Consider the following 22651-nt stretch of genomic DNA (forward strand, 5'->3'; position numbering starts at 1 on the left):
GGGGATCGACACTTCGTTCCTGCCGCTCTCCAACTGGAGGTGCTACGCTGTCTCCATAACAGCAAGGTGGCTGGGCATCCTGGCATCCGCAAAACATATGCGCTGGTCTCTAAAGATTTTTGGTGGCCTGACTTACGCAAGGATATTAAAGAATTCATCGGGGCATGTGAAGTTTGTACCAAGACCAAGCTACCCCATTCGCTTCCATGCGGATTTCTGCACCCTTTAGAGGTTCCTGAAAAGCCTTGGTCCTGCCTGGCAATGGACTTCATTGTTGATTTGCCTATCTCTAAAAAGCAGACTGTCATCCTCACTGTGGTAGACAGATTTACTAAAATGGCTCACTTCATTCCCTTACCTAAACTCCCATCTTCGCCCGAGTTAGCGGAGATATTCGCCAGGGAGATTTTCCGTTTGCATGGGATACCTTCCCAAATTGTCTCTGACAGAGGCTCCCAATTTGTTTCCCGTTTTTGGAGATCATTCTGCTTCCAACTAGGAATCAAATTGAATTTCTCCTCTGCCTATCATCCTCAGTCCAATGGAGCTGCTGAACGCACTAACCAAAAAGTTGAACAATATTTACGTTGTTTCGTTTCAGAACACCAGGACGATTGGGTCGGTTTGATTCCTTGGGCGGAGTTTGCACATAACAATCTCATTTGTGATTCTACGCATTCTAGCCCTTTTTTCTTGAATTATGGCTTTCATCCTTCCATCCTTCCTTCGGAGTCTTCTTCTCAAGGGATACCGTCGGTGGATGTTCATGTTGCCAATTTAAGAAAGTTGTGGGATCGAACTCGACAAATCCTTCTGCACAATTCTACGCTGGTTAAAAAACACGCTGACAAACGTAGAAGGGCAGCACCGGTGTTTGTTCCAGGCGATAGAGTATGGTTAAGTACTAGAAACATTCGGTTAAAAGTGCCGTCCATGAAATTTGCTCCTCGATATATTGGACCGTACAGGGTACTGTCTCAAATTAACCCAGTTGCGTATCGTTTAGCGTTGCCTAATGCCTTACGCATTCCTAATTCATTTCATGTTTCCTTGCTAAAACCATTAATATGTAACAGGTTCTCCTCCACGATCGCCCCTCCCCGCTCAGTTCAGGTGGAGGGTCAGGAGGAGTATGAGGTCAATTCCATCGTTGATTCTCGAATCTCCCGGGGGAAACTGCAATATCTGGTCGATTGGAAGGGTTATGGTCCTGAGGAGAGAAGTTGGGTACCTCAGGAGGAGGTGCATGCTCCCCGTCTCCGCAGGGCGTTTCACTCTCGATTCCCTTCTCGCCCTGGTGTATTCCGCCCGGTGGGCGTATCTGAGAGGGGGGGTACTGTCAGGGTACCTGTGGTCTCTACCTCTGAAAGAGGTAGAGACTTAGCTGTTCCTCCATCCAGACGGCCTGATGGCTCCCTTCTCCACGGTCTATCCGGTCATGCAAGGCCGGCCGCGAGGGAGTGACTGCCTTTTACAGCATCTAGGCAGGAAGTTGTCATCAGGACACTCCTCCGGAACGACCTGTCACTCAATTGCTGCAGGACCAATCAGGACGCCTCGGAGGCGTGGTTACTGCTCTGAACAGGGTATTTAACAGAGCTTCTTTCATTAGCTCATTGCCCTGTCGTGGTTCTAGCTTGTTCTAGTCACTCAGTGCTTGTGTATTCTATTATCCCTTTTGGTTTTGACCCGGCTTGTTTACCTTACTCTGCTTATCTCTGTTACCCTTGATTCGGCTTGTCTCTCGCTTACCTGTCTTCTGTTACCCTCGACCTCGGCTTGTCTTTGACCATTCTATACTGTACTACTTACGTTAGTCCGGCCATTCTAAGGTCCGGTATACGTATCTGGCTACTGTTTGTACTCTGCGTGTTGGATCCCTGTCCCGATCCTGACACCGCACTACTCTAACTTTTGGTGAGTTTATGGCAACATATAAAAGTAAGACTGTTAAGGTACCAAAATACCAGAGTATTGCAATATACAATGATATATTTTTTTATTGGACTAACATAATATTTCAAAGACAAGCTTTCGAGAGTTTTCTTCTCTTACTCAGGTCTAAAGCAATACTGATCGATCTGATAGAGTTTAACACTGAAAACAACTTATGTTAAAGAAGTGGAGGGGGGGTGAGTTGGGTGTCAAACAGCTGAAGATGTGCCTGCAAATGAAAGGTGCAGGTTGGCTGAGAATAACCAGAAAAAGTAAATAAACAGAGGAGAGTCAACAAACTAGTTAATAACAAAACAAGAAAACAGCAGAGCAGGGCATGCAAGTATATAGCTGCATATATGTATGTTTATAAAATTGATCCAATAAAGGTGAAGCGAGAATATAGAAAAAGAACTATATAAGACATTGAGAAGTGTAACACTGTTAGAAATAGGTACTTGGAGTGTTAAAACAATGTATATAGGTTTGTCTCTGAGTAATGCGCATGCACAGAGATTAAGCATGTTTCCTGATTGGAAGCTGTAATAAGGCTCCATATGCAAAGTGTCGGCTGAACTGAACAGTAGATTATTTGCACATGACGTGAGGATTGTGTAACCGAGAGATCAGTTCCTAAACCGTAAACACATGGCTCGGCTGTCTCAAATTGAATCTGGATGAGTATCCAATGGAGAATGCTTCAACGTCCACTCATATAGAGGTTCAATGTAGCCAATATAGCCTGTGATCAGCGAAGCAAACCTTGATTTGTTATAATCCCAGGGGATCTAAAGTATAGTGCAGAACTTGACACAGAACCCCTACTCTTCGACTCAATGGCCTTTCCATCTTCACTTAGAGGAACGCTCTAGCAACCATAACCACTTCATCTCATTGAAGTGCTTACGATGTCTGTAGTCCCCTTGTGCTGTCCCACTGTTTGTGACTAGTTTGACTGGTTTGCTAACCCAATTTGCTTATTCCCTTTGCTTAGAAGAATTGAAGCCTAGCCCAGAGTGTGAGGGGATGCTGACAGATGAGAAACATATCTGGTCAGTTTCATTAATCTACATACTTTGCTTTCTTATCAAGTTTAGACCATGGGTCGGGCTGGTATTTGTCTAAGCCAATTGTAGAAGCACAATGTGATGGCAAATAGATCCTATTGGCCCAATGTAGTGTTCTTGTCAAAGTGTCTGTTTAAAAGGAAACTTGCCCTGAGGAATGAGAATCTTATGTTCACACTTTTAATTCACTGAGCCAAATGTATGGATAAAAACCTCAGACACAGACCCATTGCAAGCCTAAATCTGGGAGACGGCCAGTTTTGTCTGTATATGGGAATTGCTAGACATATCGCATGTCGTGAGAGTCCTACATATGCAAATAATTGTTGGGGGGTTTCCCTGGCGTCCAAAATATATTGACCATACTCAGTGGCTGACAAGTAGCCACCAAATTGTAAGATTGACTACTACAAATTGTGTATATATTGCGAGATGTATTTACCACTATAGTGTGACGGTAGCCACCCTCACTGGGAGCATAAGATGGACACCTCGGGTAGATCCCTGGATCATTCCTATCTCTAAGTCACCCTGTTCCCATTATAGGTGCAGCGTGTGTGTAATGTAATTGTTTAGAGTTAAACGTTTTTGTGTGCTCTCCTGTCCTGCCAAAGAGTCCGTTACTGGAATCTCAACCTGTTACTGGCTCTCAACCAACTGGGTGGATTTGGCTGTGAATCTTGAAAAAGCTATATGCACTACCTGAATAGCAGGACTTGTTAATTTGCATATTCAGGAAGATTGGCATATTATATCTGCAGGCAGAGATATTTTGTTGGTTAATGTCAGGAATACCAGATGCCCAACACGCAGAACTTAGACTTCCTAAGACGTATTACCGGGCCTTAGACTGGCCGGATTTAACATATAAAAAGGGGAAAAAACACAAGACAGGACAAGGACAAGTCGTAGAAATAGCGGAAACGATGAGCAAGCCACGAGTCAAAGAATGGAGAATACAGAATAGTCAGGAGCCAAGCCAAGGTTCAATGAATACAGAGATCGGATAGTCGGAAGGGAAGCCGAGGTCAAATACACAAGAATCAATACAAGGAACGTGCTCTTGGATAACCACAATGGAAACCACGACATGGCACAGAGAAATGGACAAAGCAGGCTTTTATAGTCTAGGGTGCCCCTGATTGGCTACAGGGAAGCATGTGATCATGGGCGTGTGTGTGATACACTGACATGATAAAATTGATCTGGCACTTTAAGGGTTAAATAGAAAAACCCTTAAAGTCTTCAGAGCTGCAGCGGCCGGCGTCTCTAATGTTTACAGACCCGGCCACTGTGAGAGGAGGAGCCACCACCACCATGTGAGTGATAGGCGGCATTCCCATAACCATGTCGGAATGCCGCTAGACCGGGACGGGTCCGCTCATACCCGGAAGTGATCTGACCGGCGGGCGGCGACCAGGCAGCTAAGTGATTCGCAGCATTCCCCTTAGCGATGCGCGCCGTGACAGTTATTGTCTTTCAAACCCCTTTATAAATATGTTATTGTGTTCTTCTGAGTTCCTGTATGTTTCCCCATATGATTTGGTTATTTGTATTACATTTAATTTGTCACCATAAGTTTGATGTAATGCGCCTATGGGCCAGTCTTGAGTAAAAATAAATCTGAATGTGTCAGTTCCATTTGCAACTGTGTGTCCAGGTTGGTTTATTCAGAGATCCCAGTAACAAACTCTTCGGACCTGTTGACTGGCTGATTGATCCCTGGATCCAGGGACAAGTTAAAAACAGCTAGGCTTGAGAGCCACTGTTGCCTCTGTAAAGGCAGTAGCTGGTCACAGTGCAGGCAGAGGTACTGATGCCTGCCTGGGAAAAGAGCTGAAGAGGTAAAGGCAGAGGGGACGACGCCTGCCTGGAAGGAGAGAGCAACAGTCTGATCTGATTTCACTCAAGTTTCGGCAACTAGAGCTGAAGTGGTCCAGGGTGCTTGAAAGCAAATAAAAAACGGACTTGGCGGAGGTACTCAGTCAGAGTATGGGAGCTCTGTCATAGCCAGGAATACAGATTCTAGGCAAAGGAACATAGCATGAAAGGGACAACCGTTGATTTGTAATGGCTGACGTTAAGAGGGATCTTCTGGCACGATGCATTATGAATTCACTCTGAATTTAATATACATTGACGAAAAGGATCCTGGGAATATGGCGGAAATCAGCCACCTTGTGAGATCTTCCATTGAGGCTTGCTTTGTGGATGAATGTCAATGTTTACATGAGTAGCAACACAACTTCCAACAATCTAGGCTGCACTGAACGGAGTAAAGAAGATGAAGGCGCTACAGACCAAAGAGTTTGTAATAACTTTTCTCATCGTTTTCTCTACGCCCATCTGTTACACCTTAAACTATTTACTGTTCCATATTATTCTGAAAGTAAGTATGGTACATGTGGCAATCCAGGGAAGGGTAGCTGTTAGTCTGCATCCAAAATATGTGTGCTTACTGTCTAAAAGCAGCAACACAACAGCAAACTAAGAGGCTGCTCAGTGCACCAATCTGTGCCCTGAGCCTCAATACATGGATATAACCCGACCCTGGACTATGTAGCTGACCCCTCTCCGCAGAGCCTTGTGATGTTTCCGTCACTCTGCAGAGCATTGTGCTTTATGTCCATGCAGCACCTTGACCAACCTTATTCTCCTTTTAGAGCATTGAGTAGACAATTCCCCCAGCCTCATGTCCCCTCAGAATGAAAAGTTTTATTATCAGTCTTTCGTAGTCTTATCACCCCCAACCATTTTTCTGCCAAATTTTTCTATCGCTCACAGCGTGCAGAGCCTTCTGTAGCCTCCTGATTCAGAGCACTGAGCAGCCTCCTTCTCTCAGCAGGATCCTAACCAGCCCCCAACACCCACGAGACCCTGCAGTTACAATCCTCTACCAGTGGCCACACTTATATAATCAGAAGGGAATTCTCCAGGAAGGCTCAGAAACATGGGAGTAGTAGTTTAACAACAGGTTAAAATATACAAATACCACAGCATTATTTTTTACCATGTGTAAACTATAATTTAATACGCTATATAAAAGAAGGGCCTCTTAGGAACATAACAGGCCTCAAAGCCCCATTCTCAGTCCCCTGTGAAACATTAAAATGAGGAATGTCTATCAGACGTTTTGGGCCTAGGGATTGATTTAGGTTGGGAGTCGGAGCCATTCAATAATAAATCTATTATATCCCACATTCCCTATGCTCCTGGGATTACATTACACCTCTCTATAAAATATTCACAGCGCTTGCTGAATTGAATAGATCTGATGTGTAAAATCAGAAGAAAGAAGCATGGGCGGCTCACAGATCAATATTCATCAGTATACAGTACATCAGCATTTCCACAGCCGGAGAGAGAGAACCCTCATTAAACCTCAGTTAGCGTGCAGTGCCGCGGGCTGTGGCCCCTAAAAACACAGATTTAATACATTTTGACAGGAAGCTTTTTAAAAAAAAAATAGAATCATTGCTATAACTTGTGTAGCTAGGTGCTCCATAAATATCCCAGCTAAAAACATCTTCATAAGCGTTATAAAACCAATTATTAAAAATCAAAACATATCAATGCAACACATTCCACAAACAATATAACACACACACACATACGCCTGCAGGTGGCTTCATGTGACTTAGTAAATAAAAAAAATCATGCATGTAGTGATGCCTTTTACTGGACCAGTCAGTAATCAGAAATTTTCGAGTAAATTGTGAGTGGCCGGCCTAGGAATTGTTCCCTGTGTGAAATCAACTAACTACTAGCGGTGGGGATCCCGAAGGAGCGGCCATGATTAGTTAATTTGATTTCACATGGGAGCACGTTAATTCCTCATTCTGTCTGGGAGAGATGCGAAGTCCTGCCTGACAGAATGCAGAATTCCAAAGTATCCTTCGGAGAAACAATGTGTCAACCCCGCAGCATATTGCAGAACATTACAGCTGCCCTTCTGGGAATCAATATTATCAATTTAAAAACATAGCAACAGAAGGCGTTATCTTGGTAAAATAGCCATCCCTTTGTACAGCGCTACGGAATTTGCTGGCGTTATATAAATAATAATTATTATTATTTCTGGTTTTATTCAAAACCTATGACATATTCCACCGGCCCCCATTGTAACTTTCAGTGTGGTCCCACTTTCTAAATGTTATCTGCACACTGACTGGGACACCTTCTATTAAGCCATCAGTTTTGGCATCCCATGACTAAGCAGATTGCTATAATACACATGTGATTCCTCTGTGACCCTGTATAACAGAGCAAAGACTGTGGATGGAGCGCGCAGGTTGTGATGCCTTTTAGTGAACCAGGTTACAAGCTTATCATAATATTGTAAAGCGCGTCGGAATACGTTGGTGCTACGTAAACGCCATAAACTAATAATAATATGGCAGAGTACTGATATAATGCAACGCAAGTTAACAATATACAGTATATTCCAGTTCATTAGGTCATGATTACTGAATCTACATATTAATTTAACACCTCATGAATGAGCAGCGCTTCCTCTGTCCATGATTATTGATTTTGCATGTTTTGACTCCTTTTAGTGAAACCAGATTAGAGCAGAGCAGAGTAAAACATCCACTTGCAGGTAGTGATGCCTTTGACTGGGTCACTATGCATTAGTAAGGTGGCATGCAGATTCCTTCTAAATGGAGGACAGTCGTGTGTCTGCACGTAATTAAACGAATACCACCCCTAGGTGATTAATAGAAACACGATATATGAATTTCTATTTCATTAATATAATCTTATAATTAGGCATTAGATCATCAACACCTTGAGGAAAGACACCTCTAATGTCACAGCACTAAAAGTGGCGGGAACCTCCTCCCTGGTGTAACCCGCTTTAAAGGTGAAGGGACAGACCACACCACAGAGAAGGGGGGTGAGGTGGACACAGGGGGGCTGCCGTCACCAAGTCAAACAATAGGGGGACACACGGCTTCAGTCCCCCCGTCCCCCTCCCTTTCTGCAGTGAGACCGTCCGACGGTTAATGCAGTATGTGAAGGGGCCGTTTGGGGGGGCCTTGAAGCCGCCCCAACATTCTAGCCTCCCCTCGTCGCCCGCTCCCCCTCCCAGTTTACCTGCGGCAGCGGCGACCGTTGGTGTCTCGTCGGTTTCAACACTCCCCGGCTCCCTCGAGGCCGTTGGCGGGAAAAAGAGGCTGGGGCTATGGCGGCTTTGTGTCGCCTGCGGCTCGTCGTCTTCATCTTCGTCTTCCTCCTCCTCTTCTTCATCTTCGTCTTCCTCCTCCTTTTCGCCGTCCCCTTCTTCGGACACTGCCATCTCTTCTTCTTCCTCTTCTTCTTCCTCGTCCTTCAGCGGGGAGGACATTGGCCGTGTTACCGAGCTCGGCTCCCGGGGAACGGCCGCGGGGAGATCGACTAACTTTCCTTTCGGGGGAAAAAAAAGCCGAGAGTTTACCTCAGAAAGCCGCAAATTGACCTCAAAATTCACTTCTTCCAGAGAGATCCCAAATGTTTACTTCCTAAAATCTCAAAATATTAATTTAAAAATATCACTTTAAGATTTAAAAAAAAAAAAAAAAATCAGCACTGGGGCGGAGGGGGTGAAATCCGCGTTTCTTTGTCCAAAAAAATAAAAAAACAACCAACCTTCCCTTTCTTTTCTTTCTTTTTTTTTAAATTGCAAATCGGAGAAAACAAAAAAAAATCAAAACATTTTTTAAAAAAAATATAAATAAGAGGAAAGCTGTTTTGGAAAAAGAGTTTTTGTTTTTAAATATTATAGAGGGAAAAAAATAAAGGATTTGTTGGAAGGGGATTTATTTTTATTCAGATCAAATAGAAAGTTGACAGGGAACCAAGATGGCCGCCCCTTCAATTATTATATGTAAAGTTAAAAAAAAAATAATAAAATGAGGCTGTGTGAGATATTTATAAACCTTCCTCATCCCTCCCCCACCTGAATCACACAGCAGCTACTCCCCCTTTTATTAAGACCATTTCTATTATACACAGCAGCCTCTCTCTCTCTGGTGTAACACAAAATGGCTGGGGGCAGCTGGCACAATTCATAAATACATATATATATATACATACTATGTGGGGATATAGTGTGGGAGGGGCCCATTGCCTATATGTAGGAAATGGCATTAAATTGACCCAGTCAACTATGCAGAATAGTATGTTGGGGGGGTTATGGCTAGGCAACAATGTAAATAAAATAAACAAAAACTCTTCATTTTTAATCTGTGTATATTTACACATGCCTAGGTGTGTCAATGTAGATTTCCACTCCCAGTGTATACAGTTAAACAAAAAATATTTTTGAGACAGATATATATGTATATACATATATATATATATACACAAATAATATTTTTGTTTAACTGTAGATATTTCTTTAGATTTTTTTTTATAAGCTATTTTGAGTCTGACGTGTGGCTCGTCTTTGTTATAGCTAGGCCTATCCTTTTATCTCCCCTCGTAGGCGGGTTTAGGACTCGATGCGTCAAAATGCATCCCGAAAAGTTTTGTTAGGAAAAACGTGAAACTTCGCAGGGGACTGTGTGCCCTGCTGAAAAGACTTCAATGTCATTTATTCACTGAACACCAAACTATAATTCATTTAAAGACAAATGGTATTACAAAATGTAGGCAATAGAGTTCATGCGGCAAGTTCGCTTTACTACGCTGTGGTTATTTTAGTTTACATTTCGCCTTTTTCGTTTTACTAAAATTCATTGTTCCGTTAATAAATTCCTACATGCACATACATAATATTTCCTGGTTCAATAAATTATTGTGATTTGGACCGTCTAATTTATGCAACTTATCTAACACTTTTGAACATATTTTTAACAGTAACACAAAATATAATAAAACAAAAAGAAAGTCACTTGTTTGTTGCATATCTATTCAATACTTAACATTATTGGGTGCAGTTACAGCTGAGCTTCTTGAGGTATGTCTCTTCCAGATTGCACATCTGGATCCTACAATTTTTGACCATTCCTGGAATAATTTCTGTGAAAATTGCCCATGCTCTCTCGTTAGTAGGCAGGAATTTTCACGTCTTTCTACAGATTATTAATCAAAATATAGATTTGGCTTTGCCTGGCTTATTCTGAGACTTTTAAGTTCTTGCTTTTAAACAACCCCAGCGTTTAGGCTCATGATGCAGCTTGAAGGTTAACATCTGTCCCAGTCCCAGGTGTCTTGCGGACTGAAACTGATTTTCCTATAGAATCGCCTTGTATTTGACTCCATCATTACCACAGTCCTTATCAGGTTCCCAGTCCCTGGCAATGCAAAGCATCCCTACAACACGAGGATGCCTCACCATGGGAATGGTGCTCTCAGTCAACAAAATCTATGAGTAGCCCACAAACATGGTAAAGGTCAACAATTCTGTCAATGTAACTCCAGACCATGGTATTTCCTCCTCGCGTTTACTGTGAGAATCCCACATGCTGAACTCATTCTCGCAGCCTTAATGCACCTTACAAAAACTCTGTGGTTGTACCCATATCTTTCAGTTCATTATACCAACTCCTAAAATTTTAAGTTTCTTTTGTTTTAGAACCAGGGAACTCTCTTGTTACTCGATGATTGTGTCACCCTTTATGTATATTAAACTGTAAACAAAATTGTAATTTCATTAACATTTAAAGACAAACAAGAAATGTTTGAGACAATTTCTCCAATTTACAGTCCAATTATGGTTTTAGATAGATCTTTTGCCACTGCATCCTGCCATTTCCCTCTGGAATCTCATTGAGCAGACTTGACTATCTATGGGAGGTCTTGGGTTCTTCCTCAAACCTCCCTCCCTTTTTTTGTAGTTTTGTGTAGAGGAAGCCACCAAAAGCTGAAGACCCAGAAAAGGAAGATAGCAGCAAAGAGGAGTAAGAGGAACAGGTAAGTATATCTTTCGTTCCCCTCTTCAATGCTAGTTTTGCATGCAGACATATCAATTTGAGGGAATTTGTTATACATGCAAAACTCCATGTTAACTCCACAGTAAAGCTGGAATAATTTCCAGTCAGGTCCACAGAATCACTTGCCACTATATGAAAGTGTTTTCTATTTCGATCAAGCATGCATTGTTATGCACCTTGCATACACACCTGTGTGATATCACACACACAAGTGCTCTTCATTGATTCCTGTTGGGAATGATCCTGTATGATCGGTTTCTTGTACCTTCTTGTTCATTCATGCCATGTCCTCTGAACAGATGATATGGTCTTAGATCACAGCAGTTTAAAATGTCTTAAAGGCATACACCAGGCAGGCTGAAGCTGACACATCCTTTTTTAATGCAATAAAAATATGCAAATTAACCATTCCAAAATTATATTGCAAATCACTAGACATCATCGCCTTGAGGTTTGCCAATTCCAGGAAGTAACTTGAAGAATCTGAAGCCTCTCGTTCTGGTTTATGGTGCTTGAAGTGTTGGACATTTTTAACCCAGCAATAAAGATATTAAAATGGAGTGAGGGACTCAAAGGTAGATTTAAAGCTCCCGGTGCAAACTCTCGGTTCTGCTCAGAGGTGGGGTTTCTCTCACATGTGGTTCAGTAATCAACTTTCTATATATAATAGTAGAATCTTTTGTGGTGCTCACTGATGACATGTACAACTGGAATACTGGACACAGAAAGTTAGGAGGGACACCCAGAGAGGATGTTGTACATGTGGTCAGTAACCAGCAGGAAGGAAATATAATACAATGGGAATGAAGGGGCAAGGTTGCAGGGTTAAGATGTAGAATGCTGCAAAATTGTAATTCATATCTATACCCAATAAGGAGGGCTTTGGAGCCATCTTATTTTCAGGGGATAAACCATTTTCGAAGGGTGCAGAAGGCTTGCTTTCTGAGCCGGTGATAGGCTAAAAGTGTTAACTAACACTCAAAGCCTATCCCAGGCCACACATTGTGTGTAATAGTATGTGGTATTATTCATAATGGGCAGTCAATGTTAGGCTGAGAGAACCAGCTGGCACACCTAATCTTTCACCAGCCACCAACCAAATAAAACCTTTCTGGGGTGGAATGCAGTTGGAGAAACATATGATGCAGATCTGTTTTGCACCAGGATATCAACTTTGGGGTTAAACTGTTCGAAAATGGGTTAACCATGATGGTAAAATGGTGCCCTGGCAATTCTTTTTTATATTCTTTATTTTTGTCGTGCATGTTATAACAGAATGGCCCATGGTGCCACAACAGCATTCCAGGGTTAAACATTTATAAAAATTGACAACGTGGCATTTAATAATTCTGCACATTTTTATATTCATATGTGTGAACGTTTGGTGGCCTGTAGTCTTAGGAGGTATGTGTGTCACGTCGGAGCAAGTTTGTTTTCAGCTTAAACATGTATACCTATATAGTATGGTCTGGTATATCCTCGCTGCTAACACCTTTCTGCAGATGCTTATAGTGTCAGAGTCGCAGTGTCCACTCGTCAGGTGTGCGGTATATATGTGTGTCCATATCGTGTAAACTAGTGCCGGGGCTATAGGTGCAGCGTCTGGTGAGAGGGCTGCTTGTGTTGTACAGTCGGTAGGCTATTGTTTATGCTACTGTGGGGGGTATTATCGTGTCGTCGTCAGAGGGTCGCTCAGTATAAGTAAAAAACAGGTAAAACAAATATAACTGTGGTCCAGAGCTCTTATGTTGCTATAACTACTGTGGGTAGCCAACATAAGTCCCAATCAAACGTTCGGGAGGCTGCCGTTGCGGACCGCGCCGCTGTCGGTCGGCGGTTGCCGTGGCACGAATGTGGTCACTTTCGCCAGGTCCCAGCGGTGCTTCTTGGAATCGGTTCTCTGAAGGCTGTTTGGGGGCATTGAGTCCATCGGGAGTCCCAGGGTGGGCAGTAAAGCCTTTGCTTCCATGACGTCGCTGACTGTGTGCCGGGTCTCGCCTTGGAGGATCAGGAGAGTGCGTGATAGACGCCATTGGTACGGAAGCCCTGGCAATTCTTAACTAAGAACAGATTGTTTTGGGTGGAAGGGTTCCCTTAAGAGCACTAAGATGTAAATAAAATTAAAACAGTGGGTCATACAACCCCTAATAATCAGCAGAAAGGTTATTTATATTAAATTGTCTTTACTGTATTGTCTTCCTGGTAACAATGCGTGAGCTTTTTAGATAATAGAAAGTAGTACACCCAGTCGAGCTGAGATATGTACTGTAGGTAAAATATGTTTGGGAGATTATCATACAGCCAGAATAAACCTCAAACATTGAAATTGGTGAGTATACAACTTCAAAGATGAATTGCCGCCATTGATCTCGTATAATTTGTAGCAAGTAGTAGACTAAAGGAATACACATGCTGTAATCTGCATAATATCTGAATATAAATCCTAGTCTTATTTTGAGCTGTTATTAGCAGTAAGATAAATTAATCACATGTGGAAATCAGGATTCAACGAATATGAGACTCGTTAACAGACAATGCATTTCTGCATATTTTTGTCTTTGCAGTCAAAAAAAAAAAAAATCAAGATGGCTGCTCACCCCACCTTTTTCTCTGATTTCCTTTTATTATACTAAAGGAAATAAATATATATTTCTTGTGTGAGGCGAAGAACAGTATTTCTAAATATGCAGCGGTCATGCTCAGTCTGACATCAGCCTCACATTATGATTTAACTGTCTGCAAATATAAACGCCTGTCTGGATTCAAATTAATTTAAAACATCAACAAATACTGTTCATCTGGCTGAGTGGGAAACATTTTATTTGCGTTCAGCGATTCATCTATTTATCTGTCAGTCAATCGGTCTATCCAATGTGCGCGCTGATTACTTTTTTATTGTCTCAATATGTTGAGAACTGGAATTTTCGATGCAGTAGCTTAAAAGGCAACACCTTTTAATTCCCCCATGTTTACTAATACTGATCTGGCTGTTTTATTGCAGGTCTTTTGTGACATGCAGTAAGGTTGTCAAGGATGTCAATATGGTAATGTCACAGACAGATAGCGCCTGGGGTAATTTTAAGACCGTATAAGCCAGTTTTAGCAATTTATCACAAAGCAGTGGCAATTTGAATTCTGATGGCTTATATTCAAAATATTGTAATTAGTTAAGATGTTGCAAAATCACTATTTTATACAGATTGCTGTCAGTTAAAGGAACAGTCTAAGCACCATAACTATTACAGTGTGCTGTAATGATTATAGCGCCAAGAGTGCCTAAACATCCCTCTATTGTAAGTACTCTTACCTGGAGTCCACCATTCTTACCTGGAGTCCACCAAGCGCCTATCCCTGCCTCCACTACAGCTACAAGAAGCTGATTTAGCTCTCCTAATCAGAGAAACTGTTATGTTTACAAATGGGTTAATCCAGCCTCTAGTGGCTGTCTCATTGACAGCCGCTAGAGGCGCTTCCGCGCTTCTCACTGTGATTTTCACAGTGAGAAAACGCCAGCGTCCGTAGGAAAGCATTGAGAATACTTTCCTATGGACTGGCTGAATGCAAGCGCGGCTCTTGCGGCGCATGTGCATTCAGCCGATGATGACGAGAAGAAGGAGGAGAGTTCCCTGCCTGTTGCTGGAAAAAGAGGTACATTTAACCTCTCCATCCAGCCCGGCGGTAGTGGGACCCTGAGAGTGGGGGAACCCTCAGGGCACTATAGTGCCAGGAAAATGAGTGTGTTTTCCTGGCACTATAGTGGTCCTTTAATGAATCACAATTCTTTGGGTTAGGTTAATTGATTTCATGTTTTGAATACATGAATTCAACATGTTGTCATGCAGTACTTTCAAATTTTGATAAAATCAATGAAGAATTCAAAACCTTGTTAGGAAAAAAGGCAAAGTGGCAACCTAACCCATTTTAATTTAGCAAGATTTTGCAACATCCCATTAGAGTGTCCAGCCAATACCTCAGTGAGGATGAACCAGATTGTATAGGTAGTACAAAAGGTAGTGGGAGCATCAAGATATTTCTCTGTTCATGTTAGATTTAGTTTTTGTATTTTTCCTATTAACGGAGTATTTAAATCAAAGTGCGCTCTCCATTTTTTGGGATGTTTATGAGGTCTTTATTTTTGGTTGTCCAACAGTACATCAGTAATCAGCCACAACATTAAATCCAACTGCCTAATATCATATAGGTCCCCTCGTGTTACCAAAAAAACTCTGATGCATGGACTTCACAAGACCTCTGAATGTGTCCTGTGGTGTATGGCACAAAGTCATTACCAGCAGATACTTTTGTCTTGCAAGTTGCAATGGGGGTCCTACATGAATTAGATTTATTGTTCCAGCACATCCCACAGAAGTTCAATCAAATTGGGATCTGGGGAATTTGGAGGCCAAGGAAACACCTTGAACTCTTTGTCATGTTCCTTAAACCATTACTGAACAATTTTTGCAGTGTGGAAGGGTGCATTGTCCTGCTGAAAGAGCTTTTGCCATCAAGAGGTATACCTGACATCTCTCAGAGTAATTTGTTAAACCTTTTTATAACGGTTTGACAACTAACCTGGGTCCCCGGACACCAATGTTCTCCCTGGAGACATCCTGTTGAGAACCCAGGCATAAAAGGTGACCTGTGACAATAAACCAGCTCTACTCCCAGCATTAAGACTTGTCTTATGTATGGGGAGGGGGAGGGGGAAGCAAGATACCTACAGCTACAGGGAACCTTTGGTGGTGATACTCTGGTGATCCGCCACATCTGGTGGCAGCAGTGGGATGGTCCCTTACGGAATCCGACAGAAGAAGCTGCGGGTATGGCCAGCTGAAGCAAATTAACCTGTAAGAGCTGCTGAAAGTCCAGGGACAAAGCAACAAGTCCAAGAAGATGCTCCTCTCTGAACTCATTGCTCAGCATCATCGGCCTCCCCAGCATATACCAAGGAGTCTGAACAGATGATGGAAATCCAGAGCAGCTTGGCTCTCTTGGGTCCAATACCCTCACAAGAGGTCATCCTGAATGTGCTAGACGATGCTGCAGACCAGCTCCAGGTCATTGAATTGCAGAAAGCAGGTGCATCTCCAAGCGGAAGTCTAAGTCCCCAACCAGAGACACGGAAGGTTCCCTTTGCTGCATTCAAGGCGTCCCAGGATTCGGAGAATAAAATCTATGGAAACCTGACAGACTCCGAGCACCAGTGTGCCCTCCACAAAGTAGCCGAGACTGAATGGATCCCTATCTGGCTGGTCAACTATCAGGGAAGGTTGCAGAGGCATTCCAAGCTATCCCTGACACTGAAATTCACAGTAATGAGAGGGTGAAGGAAGTCTTACTGGCCCGCAGAATATTCATAGACATGCAAAATGGATATAGACTTGTATACCTAGTGGGCCTGCCGTATGCACCGAGCTGCCTCTCACTGGGTCAGTGGGTGGAAGGCCACCTTCATGGAGGAAATACTGCAGCTGATGCTCTTGGAGTAAGCTTCACTCTGAACCAGACTATTATCCCTCATGCTTTTCAAAAGCATGTGCGTTTCTATTTTATGCCGACTTTTCCCTTAAGAGATTTGCCCATTTGAAACGCATGTGCATTCCAAGCCTTGGTGCCATGCAGATTTTTTTGGGGGGGAATCCTGACATACTCTCACTGTGATGTATTTTTTTTTGGAACACTGGCTTAGTGCCGAAAATCTCAATGTGATGCAGAATATTGGGTAGTAGGAACGCATATGAGTTCTATGCTCTGGTTAAGTTTTTTAGTTTTAGCATGAAGTGAATACAAATGTATATTTTATAGTGTGCTTCTCGTTGTTTATATTTTATGTTTCATTAACCCCACTATGGGAATGGGACAGTGAGCCAAGGGTATATATCAAAAACGCGTCATCGAGCAATAAGTTATTTGTTTAAAGGGGGTTATGTTAGATACAATTTAATCTCATTGACGTTAGCGGCTGTTTATTTATTTATTTTTTTTATTTTTTTATATAGACTATGACAGGCAACCAGTTTACCAGAAGTTCCGTCTCTATAAATTATACAGATTAATTAACGATGTGCCCTAATCCTTTCATGCAATTCATTTTTTGTTTTAATGATGTAAGTCAATCAACATGGACATGTAATAGTTTTCTGTTTAACCCCTTTCACACGTTCCATGGCATCCTAGACAGAGTGGGCTTTAATGCCTTTAGGATGGCATGGAACGCCTTGCAGTTTGGTGTGAGCAGGGTTAAATCCCTGCTCACACCAGGGAATCCCAATATCAATTATTACCTGGAGCCATTTTTTAGTGGACCCAGACTTTTTGAAGACCTACATGCAGCTCTTTAACCTGTTCACAGTGTAAGGGCATGCTATGCCATCCAGCTAAAGGATGGCTTTAATGCTGTTAGGGTGGCATAGCAAGCTCTAACGATCGGGCCCTCCCTGCAGTCGCTATACTTACCCTCGTCACTAAATTCGATTAAGGCAGGCTTCCCCAAACTCCGGCCCTCCAGATGTTGCTGAACTACAACTCCCATGATTCTCAGCCTATCTATTTCATTCATAGAATTTTGGGAGTTGTAGTTCAGCAACATCTGGAGGACCGTAATTTGGGGAAGCCTGTCCTAATCGAATCTAGTGACGAGGGTAAGTATAGAGACTGCAGGGAGGGCACGATCGTTAGAGCTTACTATGGGGAAGCCTGGATTAGGGTGACTGCCTGACATGCTTCATTTTAAGTGCATTTTTATTTTATTTTTTAATTCTTTATTTTTGCTGGTGAATCGTTATGACACATTTGCTTAAAACATGTATACAAGCTTGGTTCGTGGTGGTTACATACTCTTAACATTGTAGACACATTATGTTTCCCTGTACTTTCTGTAATTTTAGACTAGGTCCTAAACATTTGCACACAATGATCTCATTACAGTGGCTTGCTGTCAGGTAGACAGTGCTCGTTAGGGTGTTTTGTAGTCAGGTGACGACGGATTGTCCTAGGGTTTGTTTTAAACAGTTTTTCGCTAAGCTGTAATATAAACCAAAAAAGAACAAAGAGAAACAAAACGGCAAAAACAAAGACATTGCATTGTATCTTTGTAATCTAATGACAGTGTGCAATGTCAAGGCACTGGTATACACCCTGAGTTGTGGAGGTCATGCAAAGCCCCTAATCGATGGGGTCAACCGGGGTGTTGGGGGGGGGGGCGAAAAATGGCTAGCTGTCAATGAACTCTAACAGCGCCCCCGCTTCTGTTTGTCATATTTTTAACACAGATGTTCTCTGGAACTTCAAACTGGTTAGAATTACAAATAGCATAGGATGATAGTTTAGGAGAGTGGAGATTAAGAAAGAGTTCAATTCCTGTTGCTGTTCAATTCTTGGAGTGAAGGGGGTTATGTTTGCCACGCTCCAAGTGCTGTTGGTGGCATGTACTCTCCGCTCTTGAGGACCATCTCCTAGTCCATTCGCAGATAAGAAGGTGGTAGCTTCTGCTATATCAGTGGACTTGATTTGCTCATCTCGTGTGACCGTGAGAGATCTGGGAGTAGTCCATCTGTATGGTATGCCTGCTTCCTGGAGCCGCTGTGTGATGGGTCTCATCGATTTCCTCCATAGCAAAGTGGAGCGGTGTAGGTCTTGAAAGATCGATGTGTTGTGAGACTCAAAGTCCAGTGGGGACTTGTTTTAAACAGCTCTCATCTAAGCTTATTTGTCTTGCATTGTCCCGCAACATAATATTATGTCCCTTGGGGCCATAGGCGGTGCCTTTGGCGATGTGATACACTCCGTCGTTAGTAAAATGCTTTGCTAGGTCTTCTGGAAGTAGTGTGTTCACCAAGTGCCTAAGGAAGTGGGGCAGTTATTCCATTGCCACTGAGTCCGAGACCCCTCTTATCTTTAGTTTTTTCTGGGGGTTCTCTCATATCCAGGGCATCCACTCTTAGTGTCAAGGTGGAGTGGTGTGTCTGTAGCTGCCTCAACTAGTCCCCAACTGCCTTTAGGTTGCGTTGTAAGTCGGCAATATCAGTTTCAAAGGCCTTAACGCGGGTCGTGACCGTCTGTACTTCGGACTGCACCATGGCTTTGTCGGCTGCAAACAGCTTTTGGATTTTTACAGAGGTTGTCAATGTCCTGTTTTGTTGCAGGGACCCCACTTGCCAGAGTAGTTATGGCTGGTTTCCAAGCTGTGGGTGGCTCTAGGGCGTCCACGTTTGCTCCTTCTTCCTCCGGAGGGCTGTAGGCCTCAGTCTCGGCCTGCTCCAGACCCCTGTGTCTGGGTGTGCTTTGGAGTAGCGTGCTGATGTCCTGCGCCTCTTTTGATGTTTGCTCTTGTGATTTTTGGGTCTTCTTACCCATTTCATCTGGCTCTTGAGGAAGGCTTTCCTGGGGTTTGGGTGTAAGCCAGTAAGGGTCTCACCAGGCCGCAAAGGCATTCGTCGTGCTCCTCAGGCTGGCCGAGTTTGTAGGCCGGCGTTTGTGTTTTGCGCCCGATGGCTGAAAGAATGGCATCAGTGTGTACCTCTCCGCCTTTTGCAGCTGATACCAGCTTGTAGGTAAGTTGACATTCAATATTAATGTGGATTTATCTTGAATTAATATGCTTGATTTGCGGAGCTCCAGAAATGGCGCCTGTGTTGGTCTGCCGCTGAGCCCTGCCCCCATTTTTAGTGAATTTTGATATTAATTTATATATAATTTTATAGCAAGACACAGAGGCTCATATTGCATATCTCTTTCTTTACTGTCCACCAATAGCAGCAAAGAATACAAACGAAAAAAATTATGTGTACCCAATGACATAGGCCAGGGGTGTCCAAACTTTTTTCAAAGAGGGCCAGATTTGATTAAGTGAACATGCGTGAGGGACGACCTTTTTGCCTGACATTCTTTGAACCATTAAAATTGAATGCAAATTAACTATTTTATGCAAAGTTTATTGCAAACTGCATACTTTTCATTTCATCTCGTTATTCTGTCTGAGATCTCTTTATTTTGTCTTTTTACTCTGTCCCTTCTCTCTTTATTCTGTCCCTTCTCTCGTTATTATGTCCCTTCTCTCGTTATTATGTCCCTTCTCTCTTTATTCTGTCTCTTCTCTCTTTATTCTGTCTCTTCTCTCTTTATTCTGTCTCTTCTCTCCTTGTTCTGTCTCTTCTCTCTTTGTTCTGCCCCTTCTCTCTTTGTTCTGCCCCTTCTCTCTTTGTTCTGTCTCTTTTTCCTTTATTCAGGGCCGGCGCCACCTGTAAGGCGACCTAGGCAGCCGCCTAGGGCGCAACTTACCAGGGGGCGCCGGATCCCTGTCCCCGCTGCGCCTCCTCATGCTGCGCCGCCTGAGCGCTTTAGCAAGCCCCAGGCGGCGCAGCACTGCTGCATGGAGGGCGGCCGGGTTTATGACCGGCAGGAGGGAAGCGCAGAGCGCTCCCTCCTGCCGGTCTCTCCATGTAGAGTGGCCGGGCGGCGCGGAACGCGGGACAGGAACCTTTGTTTCCTGTACCCGCCGCCGGCGGAATGACAGGAAATGCTCACTCAGTGAGCATTTCCTGTGATTCCGCCGGCGGCCGGGTACAGGAAACAAAGGTTCCTGTCCCGCGTTCCGCGCCGCCCGGCCACGCTACATGGGCAGGAGGGGAGGGTAAGGACCACTAAGGGGGAGGGGGGGTTTAAGGACCACTAAGGGGGGGGGGGGGTTTAAGGACCACTAAGGGGGGGGGGTTAAGGACCACTAAGGGGGGGGGTTTAAGGACCACTAAGGGGGGGGGGGTTAAGGACCACTAAAGGGGGGGGGTTAAGGACCACTAAGGGGGAGGGGGGGTTTAAGGACCACTAAGGGGGGGAGGAGGGGGGGATTAAGGACCACCAGGGATGGGGGGGGTATAAGGACCACTAGGGGAGGGATGGGGGGGGTATAAGGACCACTAGGGGAGGGATGGGGGGTATAAGGACCACTAGGGGAGGGATGGGGGGGGGTATAAGGACCACTAGGGGAGGGATGGGGGGGTATAAGGACCACTATGGGAGGTTGGGGGGGATAAGGACCACTATGGGAGGTTGGGGGGGGGATAAGGACCACTAGGGGAGGGGGGATAAGGACCACTAGGGGAGGGGGGATAAGGACCACTAGGGGAGGGGGGATAAGGACCACTAGGGGAGGTGGGGGATAAGGACCACTAGGGGAGGGGGGATAAGGACCACTAGGGGAGGGAGGGGGGATAAGGACCACTATGGGAGGTTGGGGGGGATAAGGACCACTATGGGAGGTTGGGGGGATAAGGACCACTAGGGGAGGGGGGATAAGGACCACTAAGGGGGGTAAGGAGGGAGGACTACTAAGGAGAGGGGATGAGGGTGATTACCACTAAGGGGGTGGGGGGAGTAGGGGAAGGTCTACTAAGGGGTTTGGGAGAGGGAGGACCACTAAGGGGTTTGGGAGAGGAAGGACCACTAAAGGGGGAGGGGGGAGTGAGAAGACCACCAAGGGGGACTGCAGAGGGACAGGGGGCCAAGGGAGAGCACTAAGTGACAGAAGGGGAGAACACGGAGGGACAGAAGGGAAGGGGAAATCAATAATTGAGGGGAGAGCACTATGAATTTTTTTTTAAAAAAAAGAAAGCTGTTCCCATCTCAGTCCCTATCCTACCCCCACAAACCCTCTCTTTTACACTACACACATACACAATGCATCCCCCCCACACACACACAGAAACATACAATGCATTCCTACTCACACACAGACACACCCGAAACACACAATTCATCCCTTACGTTCTCTTACACAATCAATGCACCCCTTACAGACACACACTGCATTCAATTACATACACAGAAACAAACCTTGCACCCCTTACACACACACACACACACACACACACAGAAACATACAATGCATTCCTTACACGCAAACACACACTACATCCCCTATAAACACACTACATCCCTTACACAAATTGCACACATAAAACATCCCCAACTCATGGATGGGCCATGTAGGTGGATTTATGGGTGGGCATTGTAGGCGTATGCCCCCTGGGGGCCCAGACCTTGAGCTGTGTAAGGGGCCCTAAAAAAACGGAGCTGCTTCCTGTTCGTTAATTGTTGTGAGCACTGTTAAAAACAGTCTCCAGAGAGCCTCTTCTACACCAGACCTGTGGAGCCAGACTGAGCCCATCATCAGCCTCTTGTCCTCATCTGGTGGTAAGTAGGCAATCCAATATATTATTAGTGGCACTAATCTCTAATTTACCTCACATTAAATGGATACTATAGTCACCAGAAGCACTACAGCATAATGTAGTGGTTCTGGTGTCTATAGCCTGTGCCTGTAGGCTTTTTAATGTAAACACACTGTCTTTTCAGATAAGACACTTTGTGAAGACTGGCGTTGGCCCATATGGCAGAGCATATGGGCGGGGCATTGTGATGTCACATGGTGGGCTGGACATATGGGGGGGGGGGCGGCAATTTTTTTTTTGCCTAGGGCGGCAAAAATCCTTGCACCGGCCCTGCCTTTATTCTGTCCCTTCTCTCTTTATTCTCTCTCTCTTTATTCTGTCTCTTCTTTCTTTATTCTGTCCCTCTTTATTCTGTCCTTCTCTCTTTATTCTGTTTCTTCTCTCTTTATTCAGTCCCTCTGGCTCCCCTCACTCATTAGTGGACCCTACCGGCCACGCTGAGGTGGTGCAGGCTTTAGCGCTACATTGCTCTGTGCCCGAAGCCATTATCCCAGACAATTTCTCA

General features: G+C 44.1%; 1 protein-coding gene across 1 annotated transcript in view; it reads right to left on the minus strand.

The window, feature by feature from the left end:
• CHD3 (chromodomain helicase DNA binding protein 3) overlaps positions 1-8625 on the minus strand; it is an 86700-nt gene extending 78075 nt beyond the window's left edge. Inside the window, exon 1 of the mRNA XM_063449702.1 lies at positions 8100-8625. Coding sequence (XP_063305772.1) covers positions 8100-8349 — 250 coding nt within the window. The 5' untranslated portion in view covers positions 8350-8625. The remainder of the gene's footprint in view (positions 1-8099) is intronic.
• Positions 8626-22651: the final 14026 nt, after the last annotated feature.

The sequence above is a fragment of the Pelobates fuscus genome, chromosome 3 (assembly GCF_036172605.1).
Source record: "Pelobates fuscus isolate aPelFus1 chromosome 3, aPelFus1.pri, whole genome shotgun sequence".
Lineage (NCBI taxonomy): Eukaryota > Metazoa > Chordata > Amphibia > Anura > Pelobatidae > Pelobates > Pelobates fuscus.